This window comes from Mauremys reevesii, linkage group 12 (genome assembly GCF_016161935.1).
Source record: "Mauremys reevesii isolate NIE-2019 linkage group 12, ASM1616193v1, whole genome shotgun sequence".
Classification (NCBI taxonomy): Eukaryota; Metazoa; Chordata; order Testudines; family Geoemydidae; genus Mauremys; species Mauremys reevesii.
In genome coordinates this window covers 13,844,526-13,862,505 of record NC_052634.1, presented here as the reverse complement: position 1 = coordinate 13,862,505, position 17,980 = coordinate 13,844,526, and the positions used below count along the sequence as shown (strand labels likewise).

At 44.3% G+C, this 17,980-nt stretch overlaps 1 protein-coding gene across 3 annotated transcripts in view; it reads left to right on the top strand.

Moving 5' to 3' along the window:
* The window catches only part of KCNJ5 (potassium inwardly rectifying channel subfamily J member 5), an 86,050-nt gene that overhangs the window by 62,213 nt on the left and 5,857 nt on the right, over positions 1-17,980 (top strand). For all 3 annotated transcript variants that reach the window (XM_039496890.1, XM_039496889.1, XM_039496891.1), the window contains 2 exons: positions 14,378-14,700; positions 17,106-17,192. In XM_039496890.1, the coding sequence (XP_039352824.1) occupies positions 14,378-14,700; positions 17,106-17,192 (410 nt within the window). The remainder of the gene's footprint in view (positions 1-14,377; positions 14,701-17,105; positions 17,193-17,980) is intronic.

Sequence of the window (17,980 nt, the reverse complement as noted above, 5' to 3'; positions counted from 1 at the left end):
GCTCCAGTTAGACTAGATGGGAAGAGCTGCTAGTCCTCATTTCTACAGTCACATTTCAGAGAACTATAAAAATGGCACCCCCATGGGGCTCAATGGTTATGGTTTCTCAATCACTGCAGAGCAATTCACTCTGTTTACAAAGAGCAAAAAACATTGGTTGAGATTTTTAAAAAACAAAGAATTTGGAGACACGGCTCCTAATGAAAGTCAATGGGAGCAGAGGACCAAATGTTAAAGGTATTTAGATGCCTGAGGAAGCAGTTAAAGACCCAGTAGGATTTTCAAAAGCACCTAGGCACCTAACTCCTATTGATTTCAGTGGAAAATAGGCATTTTTGAAAATCCCACTGTGCACCTATCTGCATCTTCAAAAAAAGAACAGGAGTACTTGAGCATAAGCTTTCGTGGGCTACAGCCCACTTCATCGGATGCAAGCCCACGAAAGCTTATGCTCAAATACATTTGTTGGTCTCTAAGGTGCCACAAGTACTCCTGTTCTTTTTGCGGATACAGACTAACACGGCTGCTGCTCTGAAACCTATCTGCATCTTAAGCACCTAAATATTTCTGAGGATCTAGGCCTGAGTATGTACCACCCTGAGCCTGCTTTTAAAATCCCACCCCATTATTTCTAACTGCCAGTGCTACCTACTCAATCTGAGATCTGAGAGCAATGCTGGGTTCTTTCCTTCTCACACATGGCTGTCAGCACTAGAAGTGCAGCAGGCCAAATTGTGCCCTTGTTATCACCTGTGTTATCCTATTAGCCTGCAAGGGGGGAGGACGGATGTAGCTAATTAGAACTAAACCATTGTATTGATGATGCAGAAGAAGGAATAGACTGCAGCTCACTCTCCCAGAACCGGGTTGGTTCTGCATTGGCTGGCATGGGTACAAATCAGTGGCACTTCACTCCCTGCAAGAGAGACATAGTGGTTGAGGTAATATCTTTTATTGGACCGACGTCTCTTGGTGAAAGACTAGACTGTTCTCAGTGGTAGAAGATGACAGAACAAGGAGTAATGGTCTCAAGTTGCAGAGGGGGAGGTTTAGGTTGGACATTAGGAAAAACTTTTTCACTAGTAGGGTGGTGAAGAACTGGAATGCGTTACCTAGGGAGGTGGTGGAATCTCCTTCCTTAGAGGTTTTTAAGGTCACGCTTGACAAAGCCCTGGCTGGGATGATTTAGTTGGGTTTGGTCCTGCTTTGAGCAGGGGGTTGGACTAGATACCTCCTGAGGTCCCTTCCAACCCTGAGATTCTATGATTCTATGATTCTATGAAAGAGACAAGTTTTCCAGCTGCACTGAGCTCTTCTTCAGGTCACTGCAGTCACCAACATATCTGAATATACACTCACCGGGTGAGGAAGAAGGTAATATTGGTTTAGTCATTTTTTCAAAGCACTTCAGGACTGATTTTCAAATATATTTAGGTGCCTAAAGATGCCCATTGGCACTTAATGGGGTTTTCAAAAACCCCAAAGCAGGTTAGGCACCTCCCTGCCACTGAAAGTCAATGAGACTTAGATGCCTATCTTTATGAGATGATTTTGAAAATCCCAGTAGGTGCCTAGCTGAATTTTTAAGATCCTAAATACCTTTGACAATAAGGCCCTTCAAGCCTGACCACGGTACCATATAAATGGCTAGAGGTATAAGCACATAACTAGAACTGGTAAAAAAATAGTGAATATTTTTTCATCAACATTTTGTGGGAAAAATGTTTATTGCAATTGCCAAAAGTTTCAACCAGCTGTAGGGGAAAAAATTTAACCACTAATTCCCACTCACCCTCCAGTTTTCATCCCTGCCCCATTTCCATCAGACACACTCGCTTGCTGTAGCATTAGTCCTATCTAAAGCAGCATCATGTAGAAACAATAGATCAGTATGTGTGCCTTGGCACTACTGGCTCCAGAGCTTTGAAAACACCTGAGAGAGGCCCAGTACTGGGGAGACCTGTGTTGATTATTCCCTGAGTGAAATGACTACAGCAGGGGCTAAATCAATACAAGTGACACACATTCCAGCATCCAGTGCTGCTTTTATGGGCATCTTGAAAGCCACAGAATCACTTACACTCAGTACCAGCTTAATGAATTGGGCACAGCAATGACTTTAGGGAATTAATTCTCCCTTGCCTTATCTTAAAGATATACTCATCAAGATTGGTTGGTCCAAATTTGACTTGCAAGAGAAGAAAATGGGAAGGAATCTGTTTGTAAAGTCCATGCAATTTTGCTTTCAATGCTCTTTCTTTCTTTCTTTCTTTCTTTCTTTCTTTCTTTCTTTCTTTCTTTCTTTCTTTCTTTCTCTCTTCCCCACCCCATGGCAACAAAAATCCAAAGCTGGTAGCCCCAGTCCACTGACAGAATTAGGCTGGCCTGTTGTGAGCCATAAACATGGATGTGCCACTGACCTCTTCATTGCTTAATAGAAGAGAGAGCGTATGAAGCAATGTTGCCAGAGACTAAAAAGCAGTCGAAAGCCAATCCCCCACGTGCAGTCAGATTCATCTGAGTTGTGAGATGAACGACTTGGCTGATTCAATTAGAGACCATTAGAGAGCCCAGCTTTTTCCCCTTAAGCCTTCATTCCCTATGATGAAGGAGTCTGCGAATCTTTATAAGTCTTTCTGGCTGAGTCTTGCTTCCCTCACGTTTTTTATCCTCCTCTCCTCTTTTGCTGACAATTAACCAAAGATTGATTTATCAATATAGCTACCTTGCAAACCTCATTCTGTGCCTACCAGTCATCGTCTTCTTAGCATCTGCGCAATGTGCCTCAGGTGGCTCATGACCAGGATTCATCTCCGAATTTGGTCCGCTGATTGGATCATTAGCTTCCGCAGTCCAGGTACTGACGGGGAACACAACATGAACGCTGATCCATGCCCCCTTGCCTACCAGTGCTGTTGCCTTAATGTGATGCTAGGTGATCACTGGGCATTCAGGAGACATCTTATTTCACCACTGGTGTTCAATGATTTTCTTTGACTCCCCCCCACCCTTACATTAAACAGACAGTTGGAGATAATAGAACTGACTTGTTAATCCAGTGACCCAATACACTATTAGCACATGGTTTCAAAAGGCCAGAACTATACTTAGACATAGTTGGAAGGAAGATGGTCTAATGGTTAGAGCAATTGGCTGTGATTTGGGACTCCTGGCTTTTATTCCTCATGCTGTTGCTGTGTGACCTTGGGCAAATCACACCCTTTCTGCATCCCAGTTCATCCATTTTTAAAAAGGATAGAATAATATTCCCCTCCTGCCAAGGTAGAACAGTGTGAAATAATCACAATGAAGCTTGAAATCTGAGGGATTTGCATTTCAGCCTGATGTCCTGAAAGTAATCAAACTTTACATGCAAAACACAGTAAAATTAGTGCTAGCTTGTTGATTGCTTTTGCTTATCCAAAGGATCATTTTCATTCTTAAAAATGAGCATCAGTAAAAAGGGCATTATAGTACCTTCCTCTCACAAAGTGGGTATTGTGATGTAAACTAATGCATATTTGTAATTGTCTTTGACATCCCTGGCTTCGAGGTGTGGGAATGAAGTAGAACTAGATTACCACTGACTTGCCCTGAAAGGAGTGCTCTTGCTGAACTATTTCAGGTGCTTGTTAAGGGCTTTCCCTTTGCCCTTCCCCTGGTCCTTGCAACACAGACAGAAAGCAGAAGACTGGAAGTCCTAAGTGCAGGCAATGCAACGTTTATTCCAAGCAAGCATATCCATAGCTCTGACAGCCTTTCTTCCCAGTGTCCCAGCTCCCCTCTCCTTAGCAGGCATAATTATACCTGTAGTGCCTTCCCTTGGTCCCACCCCTTACAATTTATGGTCATGTTCCGTTTTGGAAGGTTGTGAGTCAGGGGGCTTCGGTATCACCTCTTTTGTATCCCATGGGAGGGGTAAGGAGAGAGGTCGTACTTCAGTCAGGGAAGGCATTTCTTTGGCTTTTAGTGTTTCTTATACCTCCTCCCCCCCATCCCCTCGCCCCTCCTGACTAGTTGCTTGACTAGGCTCGAGATAGGAGTCAAGGCAATCGTATATTAAATTCCCACCAAAACCAGCAACACTTTAGCTCTATCTCTTATCTTTTCTCGTACTAATACAGGGAACAAAGGGTAGGAATTAATGGTAAATTCTCAGAATGGGGAGGGGTAACTAGTGGTGTTCCCCAAGGGTCAGTCCTTGGACCAATCCTATTCAATTTATTCATAAATGATCTGGAGAAAGGGGTAAACAGTGAGGTGGCCAAGTTTCCAGATGATACTAAACTTATCAAGATAGTTAAGACCAAAGCAGATTGTGAAGAACTTCAAAAAGATCTCACAAAACTAAGTGATTGGGCAACAAAATGGCAAATGAAATTTAATGTGGATAAATGTAAAGTAATGCACATTGGAAAAAATAACCCCAACTATACATACAACATGATGGGGGCTAATTTAGCTACAACGAGTCAGGAAAAAGATCTTGGCGTCATCGTGGATAGTTCTCTGAAGATGTCCACGCAGTGTGCAGAGGCGGTCAAAAAAGCAAACAGGATGTTAGGAATCATTAAAAAGGGGATAGAGAATAAGACTGAGAATATATTATTGCCCTTATATAAATCCATGGTACGCCCACATCTCGAATACTGTGTACAGATGTGGTCTCCTCACCTCAAAAAAGATATTCTAGCACTAGAAAAGGTTCAGAAAAAGGCAACTAAAATGATTAGGGGTTTAGAGAGGGTCCCATATGAGGAAAGACTAAAGAGGCTAGGACTCTTCAGCTTGGAAAAGAGAAGACTAAGGGGGGACATGATAGAGGTATATAAAATCATGAGTGATGTTGAGAAAGTGGATAAGGAAAAGTTATTTACTTATTCCCATAATACAAGGACTAGGGGTCACCAAATGAAATTAATAGGCAGCAGGTTTAAAACAAATAAAAGGAAGTTCTTCTTCACGCAGCGCACAGTCAACTTGTGGAACTCCTTACCTGAGGAGGTTGTGAAGGCTAGGACTATAACAATGTTTAAAAGGGGACTGGATAAATTCATGGTGGCTAAGTCCATAAATGGCTATTAGCCAGAATGGGTAAGAATGGTGTCCCTAGCCTCTGTTCGTCAGAGGATGGAGATGGATGGCAGGAGAGAGATCACTTGATCATTGCCTGTTAGATTCACTCCCTCAGGGGCACCTGGCATTGGCCACTGTCGGTAGACAGATACTGGGCTAGATGGACCTTTGGTCTGACCCGGTACGGCCATTCTTATGTTCTTATGTTCTTATGTTCTTAATAAACCCATCTGTCTGGGCAGAAGCAACACACGGTTCTTTGTTCTTTGTTTACACATATTAATAAGAATATAAAAATATTGAAAGTTAAATGGGCAAACAAGACCCAAAATTCGATCTCAGGCAAATATACAGGCCTGACTACTACATTATCATCACTAACATGCCTAATGGTGCTTATATGGCTCCCTTTATCAAAGTATCTGAGCATCTTCCCATCTTTAAAATACATCCAGTACCACTGGGAGGTAGGATAGTATCATGATCCCCCTTTTACCAATGGGGAACTGAGAGCCTAAGGCCCAGAGTGACAGAGCAGAGGATTAAACCCAGGTCTCTCACCTAACCCCTGACCCATCCTTGCTCTTTCACAGAGCAACACATTTCAGTGCAATTGAAATTTCAGTTCATTTGTTCCTCTGACAAATCCAAGGATCTGATCTTAGAGGCAATATGTCAACCTTGTGCCACCGCTTCCTGAAACATAACAAGGCAAGAAATGATTGATTAAATGATATAGTAGAACATCAGTAATTTAATAAAGTGGAATCATAATATAAAGAAGTAAATATGATCGATCTCTCTCTCTCTCTCTCTAGTTTGCCAAGTTTGCTATCTGTGTAAACTTTTTTGCATATTCCATTTCATTGCCTACATTAGACCCTTACCTCTTTTGACTTTCCAACACCCAGGAGCATTCCCAGGCCTGGAGAGCATTCAGAAAAATTAAAATTTCAAAGTCTTCCCCTCTGGCATGAAAATCAAAGTGAATCAAGTATGGACGTGTCCTCCTCCAAAGATGATGCGCAGAAATAATTGGGGGACCATGCTCCCACCTTCTAATATTCCTTTTGAAGTCAGAGGAACAATATTGGTTTTGTCATAGGCCAGGGTGTTCCTTGGACTAATTAGTGTCAATGGCCCAGCACTTTCTACAACCATTTGAGAGCTACTTCAGCATCTTTGATGCTAATTTAAGGAAGTGTATTGCTTAATTAGAATAATAGGATTTTAAATATTGAAAACTATTCCCTGCCACCCTAGCTAGTCATCAGTGTCCATTTCCACACCATCTTCTCTCTCCATGCTTTGTCCATTCCCACTGTAGGTGATATTCACCCCTGAGGACTTAAATGGCACATTGGCCTTGCGCTAGCCCTCTGAACAGTGGTCAATTTCACTCTGCATATGTGTAAAAAGACTTTGTCGTCAATTTGCTGTACAGGAAAAAGAGAAGAATGGACGGAGCTGGGAAATTCATTCAGTATGTGTGTGGGGGGGGGGGTGGATTACCACTAATGCCTGAGTCTTCATTGTAAAAAGAGCCCATCTAGCATTGCAAGCGTAGAATTGTCATCCACATGACATCACATAACAGCTTAGAGCTCAGTGTGATGCTCTGTACCTCGGGGGAGCACCCCAATGATTGTGTGGTAGCCAATGCAAAGTTTGTCATGTTGGGTGTCTTCAGAAGGCTCATGATGCACTGAGCATTGTTCTTACAGTAATGTTATAGTAAGGTTATAGATTATAATTTCATGTATGTACTTATGAAGCTGAAAATGTATCCTGGTGGCTTAAAATAAGCCCAGACAAAACTCTCCAAGAGCTGAGAGGCAGTTCACACCTCATCAGGGCATGTATGGGACAAACCCAGTCCAGCGTCACAGGAACAAAGGACACTGACCTAGGCAGCAACAAAAGAATCAGTTGGACTCTCGAAGGAGTCACCCCCCCCCCTTCCTTTGGTCAGATGAGGTAATGCTCCCCTGACTCTGAAGCGAGGGGGGCAAATCCAAGAGGGAAGAAAGAACATGATAAAAGGGAGAGACGTTTGCCGTGCTCTTCCTCTCTCTTTCCACCTACATCTACAGACACCACATCAAGTGATTGAAGCACTGATCAAAAGGGAGAGCCTAGCTGAAGAGCAACCAGCCAGCCTGTGGTGAGAAACATCTAAGTTTGTAAGGGCATTGAAAGTGTTAAGATCAGCTTAGAATGCGTTTTGCTTTTATTTCATTTGACCAAATCCAACTTGTTATGCTTTGACTTATAATCACTTAAAATAAATAAACAAATTTATTAACTATAAAGATATATTTTATCTGAAGCAGTGTTTGGTTTGAAGTGTGTCAGAGGCTCCCCTTGGGATAACAAGCCTGATACATATTGATTTCTTTGTTAAATTGATGAACTCAGATAAGTTTGCAGTGTCCAGCAGGCATAACTGGACACTGCAAGACAGAGGTTCCGAGGGTTGTGTCTGGGACTGGAGATATTGGCTAGTAGTGTCATTCGGTTGCACAATCCAAGGAGCAGCTTACATGCCAGAGGCTATGCATAAACAGCCCAGGAATGGGGGGTTTCTCACAGCAGAGCAGGGTAAGGCTGGCCCCCAGAGTCAAGGACTGGAGTGACCTAACAGATCACCGGTCTAGATAACGCCAGAGGGGAATGTCACAGTCAGCTCTATGGCATTTAAATTAAAAAAAGTTAATTTTATGCTGGTGAAAAATGTTGGCTTGACAGCCCTAGAGGCTGGATGTTTATATCCACTGAGCAGGTCTAGACAGGTGGCAGTGGTGAAAGCTTTCCCTACCACCATCCTGTTGATGTGCTTCAAATTAAATTTCTTAATCTAGGGTACTGCTAGTTAATTCTCCATGATCCATTCAATACTTGTCCTCTGTAATGAAATTGCCAACAAGGTTGCTGTCTGCGATGGTATGTTTGATACAGGCATCTATGTCCTCCAACAGCTAGACTAAACCCATCAACTAATCTGTAGCCAACCGAATGCCCATGAGATAGCAGCAACGTTGGCTGTTGCTGAATGGAGCTGGATTTGAACTGTGACCTAATAATTATATAAAAGCCTGTCACTCATGAGCAATCTCCTGCAGAATTTTTGTTTTCTTAGCAATGTAACGGAGCCAGAGGCTTCTATTATAGCCGCATAATCAGTGGCATTGCAATCAGTGAAAGGTTCTGAAGTCTGCAGCCCCCATTGAGTGCCTAGTGGGAAAAAACAGACTTCTTTCTGAGGGGGCCATCAAGATTCCCTTTCTTCTCTGCATATTAACATTCTCCCTTCTTTGAAACAGTGTGAGCAGCTTGATTCTGACTGATTTTGATGTCAAGAAAGTGTCTTCTTGGTACAGTTCCCTGACACCTATTTTACACACCAATTGCTTCTCTGTGATTTTCCCTGCTTTTGAATATAATGAAAGAAACCTGTCTTCATTCATTTATTGGAAACCAGAAATCCAGCAGTTTATAAAACAAAGCATGTATGGCTGCCCCATGTAGGAACATTCTCGATCCCTGACATTAATATTCTGAAGTCAGACTCCAGCCCAATTGACTAAAACTTCACCTCTGAGGATTGCAGGACAGTGCACTTAAAAATTTAAACCTCTGTGAAAGTCTTATTACAGAACTTGAAACTGAGGAATACTCTTCTGGCTTCTAGCTTTACTACAAGCCTGAGACAGAGCACAGCCTCTTTGAAAAGATGATGCATCTGGGCCCCGTTTTATGCAAAATTTATTCAGGTTTCAACTTAGTTTCAATTTTATTTGTATTGAAACTCAAGCTGGTGACTGCAGAGAGACGAAAGATCCAAAGTTTACATCTGAGAAGCCTGAAATTTGAGGTTTTCCCATTTCATTTCAAATTGTCTAAAATTGACTGATTTTGCAGTTAAAAATTAAGCATGCTTTTTTTCATTTTAAAATAGGACCATTTGTGAACCATTCCCATGGAAAATATGGTCATATGTTCCAGAAAAATAAATAAAATTAGAAAGTATTTTTTTTAAACTTATTCCAGATGAAAATGGATTTTCCCACATTTTGAATCATTCATGCATTTGATCAAAGCATTTTTTTCATTAAAGTTTTCTCATTGAAATGAAATTTCTGGGTCACAAAATGCCCAAAAACAAAATTAAAAAGGGCAAAAAAATTACTTTCTCAAAGCTTTACTAGAAACTTCTTAGATCCAAAAGTTCATAGTTACCCTCCATTTTGAGAACAAGGGCTAGGAAACTATCCTTCTGGGATTTCCGCCCCCAAGGAATTCTGGAAGTTTGACACCTCCCACAATTCCTCTGCATGCTCAAAAGGCCTTTTGAAATCTCCCAAGAGCTAGTGCTTCAAGCAACTGTACTGGGGGCTATGGCGTATCTACTTAGAAAGCAGTGATACTTTAGAGGTGACGTACAACAGTGGCAAACCGGCTGTGGTCCTTGTCTACGGAGAAAACAGTGCATTGTGGGTAATCATGCTGGTGAAGGTTTAGGTCTTTATTACAGACAAGGCCCGTGAAGTGAAACTGCTGATTTCTACTAATAACCACTGCAGAATTGGAAAGAGACTGGTCCTGTGAGCTACACTGCCTGTTGCAGAGTTGGATTCTGAATGTTCAGCATGCACAGGGCCAAGGACGCATTGTGTGAGAGCAGAAAGCAGCTGCACCCCATTCTCTTAATGACAATAAGGTTTATTGTTTTCAGCACCTTCACCTTCATCTTCTTTCAACTAGAGGCAATAATTAGCTAGGGTCATTACAGACACATTAATTAGCCAGGCTAGAGAGCAGCACTTAAGGGAACATGCAGCCGTGACAATGCTGTTGTTTGCTGTGTGGTGTAGAGGTTGCCAGGCAGTCTGTCCCCATGCAATTAAATTCCGATGCATGTGTGCAAAAAAAGGAATATCTGAATGAGATTATGGAGTGATTGCAAGTTGTCTTATTGTGCTGGATCTGTGCACCCCTAGGGTTACAAAAAGCAGCTACTGCAGGAAGCCGGCAGTATGCAGTCCTTGATGGATGAAAGGTTTCCATTGTTCCTGTCTTAATTGAATACTTACAACAGGAGATAAATGTGATTGTTTCTGTGGAGCTCAGGATCAGGGTGAGGTATTCCCCCAGATACAGGAGCTATTCCAAGACCTTGATTGCAAGGCAGAAGTTCCTTTTACATGCCTGAGGCTGACTCTCTCTGGTAGTAAGAGGGGCACTCCCTTCTGATCTGATCATAAGTGAACTAGAGAAATGTGGTCTAGATGAAATTACTATAAGGTGGGTGCACAACTGGTTAAAAGATCACACTCAAAGAGTAGTTATCAATGGTCAAACTGGGAAGACGTATCAAGTGGTGTCCCACAGAGGTCAGTCCTGGGTCTGGTACTATTCAATATTTTCCTTAATGACTTGGATAATGGAATGGAGTGTGTGCTTATAAAATCTGTAGATGACACCAAGTTGAAATTTTAGATCCAATTTCAGCCCTCTAAGGCTCAGATACTCAAAGGTATTTATGTACTTAACTCCCATTGAAATCAAAATCCAGCATGATGTGCCAGATATGTAAAAGGCACCTTTGAGCCAGTCCTGGCATCTCAAATATGTACCACCAGGTTTTAAAATGGCTCTCAACAAAACCTCTCACCAAGGGATAAGGAGGGTAGGTAGAAGCTAGTGTTATCTGGTGGTGGGTGGGGACGGGGGAGCGACCCACGTCTCTTAGAGAAAACCATGTGGGTACTCAGCAGCATGACAGGACCTGAGAGCTACATAAGTCTTCTGCTGCTGTATGCCAACCTGGCATAAGGGAATGAATGTCAAACACCGTCTATCCTTGATGGCGCAGTGTGGTAGCATCTATGTCTGGGCACTCGCTGGTTTGCCCATAAGAAGCTTGTTACTAGAGATCTGCAGACTGTTTTGTATAAAGCAAGGGCGGCCCTGTTCCTGAGTGGTTGCCCAGATCTCAAACAGACCCTCTCCTCAAAGCTCAGAACAGTTGGGATAACTTTCCTCCTTCCTTATTTTATTTTTCACAACAGCCTCTGCACTTCCTGGTTCCTGCCAGTCCAGGAAGCAGAAGTGCCAGAACACTGTGACTAACACTGTACTTGTTGTTCCTGCCTGGAAGCAAGTAATTCTGGAAATCTTCTTGAAAAGAACTGTGTGAGAAATTTCCAGACCTATTTTGCAGCCCAAAGTGTTACATTCTTCCCTCAAGCACAGATAGCAGCTATATACTACTGGCCTGAATGCCTTTTGTTTTAGGTTAAGGAAAGCAACAAGAAAGAACAAAAGTAAAGTATCCAGGCAAGAGCTATGTGTGTGACTCTCCAGGAGAGGGGGTGCATGCTCTCTAACAGGTTGCAGCAGCTGTGAGAACAAGATGTGCAGACAGGCACAGTTACTACAAAGGAAGGCTATTCCGGTGGCTAGTACTAGCTCGGGAGACTCAGGTTGAGTTCTTTGCTCCACCGCAGATTTCTTCTGTGACCTTGGGCAAGTCAGTTAGCCTCTCCGTGCCTCAGTTTCCCACTTGTATGATAGTAACATTGCACTTCCCTCCATCCAAGGAGGGTTGTGAAGATAAATACATTAGAGATTGTGAGGTGCTCAGATACTATGGTAGTTGGGACCATATAAGTTCCTATGATACACTTCAAATGTAAAAGTGCAGTGTGCAGAAAATGAAGGCATCATTGTCATAACTGTATCTACTACACCAGGGATCAGCAACCTTTGGCCTGCGGCCTGCCAGGGAAAGCCCCTGGCAGGCCGGGCCGGTTTGTTTACCTGCAGCGTCCGCAGGTTTGGCTGATCGCGGCTCCCACTGTCCGCAGTTCGCCATTCCAGGACAATGGGGGCTGTGGGAAGCAGCATGGGCTGAGGGATGAGCTGGCCACGCTTTCCACAGCCCCCATTGGCCTGGGACAGCAAACCGCAGCCACTGGGAGCCCTGATTGGCCGAACCTGCAGACGCTTCTGGCTTTCCCTGGCAGGCTGCATGCCAAAGGTTGCCAATCCCTGCACAACACAGATCAGGGTACACATCTGAAACCAGCGTCTGCACTGATCTGCTAAGGTTTTTCCACTGCTAGATATTGCCAGCCACAGAGACAGTTTAAGATCGCTCTCTCTTTTTTTTTTTTAAGCTGGCCAAATTTGTCCCCGATGTAACTAAGCTTTAACCTGACTGAATTCAGCGGAATTACACCAGCAATGCCTCAGGCCCTAAGAGTTTATACAGAAAAGGCAGGCCCTGTTTCAGTTGTATATGTCCATGACTGACCCCCTAATTGCCATAATGGTCTCATGTTTGAAGTACAGATCTGGAAACCAGAGGACGTAGTTTCATTTCCTGGCTCTGTCATTGACTTGCTATGTGGCAAATTCACTTCACTTCTCCATGCCTCAGTTTCCACAGATCATAATGCTACTTGTGAGGGAAAGGGGATAGCTAATGTTTTCATAGCCCTTGAGAGGCCCAAATTGAAGTTACCAAGCATTACTACATAGTATAAGGTACTATCACCTGCCATAGTGGTGCTCCCTCCACTATGGTAGACTGGGGTATGGGGCATTCCCTGAGAAGGCCCCCTGGAAATGCCTGTGTGAGCAAAGCAAGTTGAGTCTCCCTCTGCCTATATAATCTGCCTGGATCTACAAATCTTTCTCCTTCACTGCTAACCCCTGTGGTTGTGGGTATCTCTCTAGCTCCCTCATTTGCAGTCAATTCCATCATTCAGGACAGGGACTCAGCATATATTCTACCCAGTGACCGTACTCCTCTCTGGCTGCATTCCAGGCCAGGGGCTGAAACCAATCCATGGATGAAGGGAAAGAAAACCAACAGGGAATACCCACAAATAAAACAGTACGGATGGGGTCCTGATGGACAGGCACAGCTCAGTCATGTTAATGTGAATTCTACAGGCGCCTCCAAAGGAGAAGGACCCTTGAGGCTGTGAGAGGAGAGAATGATAGCCAAGGCTCTTCTCAGCTCTGGGAGAAGAGGTACCTTATGTCTTCCCACACCTGAGCTCGACAGGATGAGGACATTTCCTAACCCAATTTGTTTGTCCCTTGTTGTACCCAGGTGTTAGAGGACATATGGTATATTTCTCCCTGAACCATAAATGCCCCAGCACTAACATTTTCCCCCATCACAGCCTTCATCTTATAGTAATGTCATTTGGGTTGTGAGAATGAGATTGGGGAGCATTAGCTTGGAATTGAATTGAATAGATGTTTTGATCTCATTCCACGCAGGCCTCTCTCACGCACCAATGAGAGTGTCGGGAGGTCGAACTTTCCACATCTCCCTGGAATGAATTCCAGAAGCGTGACCCATGTAAACCAAACAAAAGGCAAATATTTGGGACAGAATTCAGCCTTGCAATAGGCAGGTGATTTCACTTATTCCAAGACTGAATTTTTGCCCTTGAAAGGGTTTCTTTAAACTTCCCCAAAATATATGAATATGTAAAATAAGCACTCGTCCTTGGGCTGAGTACAAGCTTGACAAATTTCAGTTTCATTCAGTGGAAATCCTCCCATTGTCTTTGATGGTCTTTGGTTCAGGCTCCTATAGCTAGCTCCGGGCACCCAGTGCCTAGCACAAGTAGGTGCCATAGTGGAATGGCAGAGCAGGTGTTGCTGCAGGTGAGCTGAGTTTTATCATGGAGAACTAGAATTGCAGGGGGCTGTGTAGGTCTGACCTGAGGGACTTCAACAGAGCAGTCAGGGGAACCAAAGTTAGATTAACAAGGTGCTGTATAAGCCAGGCCTAATGTGTTTTGGCAGAGCCGGGGGGAGTTCAGGGCTGGAACAGCTGGAACACTGCAGGTCAGGGATGAGGTGTATTTGCGGGGATGGTGTGATCCTAGCACTGGACTAACCAGAAGGTCAAGACTGACCTGCATCAGCAGAGCAGTGAGGGGAGAGGGGAATCTAGCACGGGGCCATGCCACAACCACTCTGGCCTACTTCTTAGTGCCATCAAACCTCATCCCTCCGTAAGACTCAGGTTCAGGATTGCAAACATCCCATCTGTCTGCAGAAGCTGCAATGGGGCCGTCCAGTTCCTTGTGTTCGAATACTCAGCTTTTTGTGCTACAGCCTCTTCTGAGGCTCGTTAAGAGAAGACCCTTTCCATGTCCCAGAGCCAGCAGGTATGGAAATCCACCAAAGCACTTGTAAATAGCAGCAGGATAGCGTGGGCACGCAACAGAGTTTTGCATTTAATATGCCTTTTTCTCCTCTCCTGACGCAGGGATGACTTGCCAGGCCCGGAGCTCCTATATGGACAAAGAGGTGCTATGGGGACACCGCTTCACTCCCGTCCTCACTCTCGAGAAAGACTTTTACGAAGTCGACTACAACAGTTTCCACTGCACCTACGAAACCAACACCCCCACGTGCTGTGCCAAGGAGCTGGCCCAGTCTTTCCAAGAGGGCCGGCTCCTCCGCCACCTCTCCAGCGCCACCCTCCTGAGCGGGGGCGAGGAAGCAGAGACAGCAAAAGAGGAACAGGAGGTGGAAGAGGAAGGAAGGGAGGAGGCTGGGCTGAATGGAGCCAATGGAACAGCAGGAGAGGTGAAGGCAGATATGTCTGTATAACACGTGGATCTGTACTGGACAATAGACAATACATATGCTCCTACTGGAGAAACAGTGGGATGCAGTGGTTAGGGTACTAGCCTGGCAGTCAAGAGACATGGGTTTTATTCCCAGCTCTGTTACCCACCTTTGGGTAGCCTTGGACAAGTCACTCCATAGCCCTGTGCCTCAGTTTCTCCCATCTGTAAAACCAGGGTAATGGTACTTTATCCACATTTGCAAAGCATTTTGAGGTCTATGGACAAGACATGCTAGATAAGAGGTGTTATTACTGTTGAAGTTCCCCCACAGATTGCTCTGGAAGAGACTCCTTGGTTGGTCAAAATTATTTCCCTTTCAGGGGATATTTAAAAAGAGAAAACATAAAACAACCTAACAATCTCTCATCTCAGTAAGAAGAATGTAGTTTCGTACCTTCACTTAATTTACAAGTCAATGCATTGTAGACATTATTACTGCTAAATTAAAAGAGAGGAAAGAAAAATCCCCTCCTGTATCCAGCTTCCTAGTGATTGCACATGGTGTTTTAGAGTTTTCCTCTTGAACTGTGTCCACCATGATTCATTTCCGACAGGCTGAAAAATCTAACAGTGGGATGACGGGTCTCTCTTCTGAGATAAATCAGGCATTTCCCACTCTGGCTTTGTGTTGTGGCCTCTTTATCACATGCATCCTACTGGTCAGGCTTTCTCCCCAGACTGGTACAGTGCCATCTCTGGTGTAATTGTTTTGGACAGACATGCTGCTCAGTGCTTGTCATCATGGGATGTTTAGATCTTGCCCATGATAATGGGTTTTGGACCTGCAGGTCCCAGGTTCAATCCCCACTTTTGATCCACGGCAATGAGTTCCAGGTCCCTCTCTAAAGTCTGGTCTATTTAGAGGATAAAAGCATACTACTGCTACCAGTTAAGATGTATCCCTTTTGCTTATCGATTTCAGTGGAGATATTCCAGATTTACAGAACTGTTAACAGAATAGAATCTGAACACATGTTGCTTCTGTGAGCAAATGGGGTGGGGAGGAGGAAACTCGGGGCTATCTACACAGCTCCATGGTTTAGACAAAGGGGGTGTGAATTGTAGCATACATTCTCCTTCTATGCTATAACTCCCCTGTGCGTATGCTATGGGCACAAACTAACAGGTAGCTCATTCCCATTAATTTAGTCCTGTTTAAAGATGGCGACATGAAGGCAAACTAGGTATCTTGTAGTTCACACCTGCAGTGTACACATAGGGGAGTTACAGCATGCTAGTGCATGCTGCAAGTCAGCCCTCCCCCCCACCCCCGCCCCCCATAGTCCGAACTGCTGGGCCATGTAGGTATAACCTTAATCTGTATTTCTGTGCCCACCTGGCATTGATGCTGGGTTTATATGTAATCACTGGGTGAAATTCAGCTCTTGCAGAAGCAGCTTCGATAGAACTGAAATCATTGGGATTGCATCCACTTACAACATCTCTGAATTTGGTCCATGAGGCTTTAGAAATTAAACACATGCACACACACACAAATCTGTTTTACATAATCTCTGGAGTGATAACCAGAAAGCTGAACATCAAGTGGATCCAGTTAGGGGCAGAGCGGTGCCAAAGGTGACCTTGTTATTCTGCTTCACTGTATGCAAAGTTTTCTTTAAAACAAATGTTTCAATGCTGTTTTTCCTTACCGTTTCTTTAGACAATGGAAATTTGCTTTCACATAAGTACAGCCATATAGTGAAGCCAGTGCAAACACATGGGCCCTGATTCTCAATGGTATTTAAGGCTTACAATGGAAATTAGGAGCCTAAACACCTTTGAGGATCTGGGTCATGAGTTGAAATCCTGGCTCCACCAAAGTCAATGGCAAAACCCAGGTTGACTTCACCCTTAATGTAGACACACTGCACTGGTTCAGAATGGGGCTCATGTGAGTGTGACTTACCCCAGTAAGCTGCATTGTTTATCACAGGTTCAATGTGTCCACATTAGGTGGCTTCACCAGTTTAACTACATCCAGGTATTTCCACTGATATAAAGAGGTATTTCCCTCAGAAAAAGAGCCCTAACTGGACAATCAGAGCCAGTGTCCTAGCACTCGCAAGCCACACCATCCCAGGGTGTTCATGAAGGACTCTTCGGTAACATCTCAGTGGGCTCACCATTGACCTACCAGTTACATCTCCCAGTATAGAAGGAATGCTTTGTTTTGGAGATCAGTTATTCCCCAGTTAAATAGCTCCTGAAGCCCCTGGGAGTTCTTGGTCATGACTACTGTAGGAGCAGGGTTGGGCTCTAGTTCCACAAAGCAGGAGAGAAAAACGACTAAACCCACTAGGGGACAGGGGAAAGCTGCTTACATCTAAGAAATAATTATCTGTGAAAATTGTTTTCCAGGAGCCTTCAGTCCATGGCTCAAGTGCGCTCCTGATGTCAGGGAGAATAATGGAAAGTGAAACCAGAGCTGATCTTTGCAAGGCAGAGGTAATTTCAGACCTTCGCAGAGGAGCAGTTAAGCTCTGCATGACGAACTGACCTGTCCAGTTTAATTCAGCATTCAAGTCGTGGGAAGCTGGGGCTTCCCGTGTGATTATAGGGATGGGGAGCTGCAAAGATTGCACTGGGGTTTGATCCTGAGGCCTCAGCTCAAGCTGATTGCTGTTCTATACCCTCCTGAGATAAACTGGCCAATTCATAAAGGGCCCGTCCCAGGCAATGTGGAGCTTATTCTTCCACTCTGGAATGAGGACCATCACTTGGTCCCCTGTGCCATATACCAGACCTTCTGTTTCCCTGGGGCCCAGGTTTGGTTCTCCCTGGCCAAACTCGTGAGCTCAGTGAGCTTTTCCCAGATAGTACAATGGTCCACCACTGGTTCTCCAGCAGGAGAGGCCTTCCCCTCCCATTTGTCCCTCATCAAGTCCAGGGGTCCCCTCATTCTCCTCCCATGCAGCAGCTCGTAAGGAGAGAACCCTGTGGATTCCTGGGGCTCAGTGTCCTGGAAAACTGCTTTTGAAAATAGTGTCAAACCTGCAAATCGTGCATCGTATGCTGTTAGGATTCTTCCTAAAACCAAGCACTCCACACCATCAACCACAAAGGGCTGGTCTGTGCTTAAAATGTAGATTAACAAAGCTATGTCTGTTCCAGCCTAACCCCTGGTGTAGAATAAGCTAGGGCAGCAGAAGAATACTTCCATCAACCTAGCTACTGTCACCTGGAGAGGTGGATTCCTACAACGGTGGGAAAACCCCTTCTGGCAGTGTAGGAAG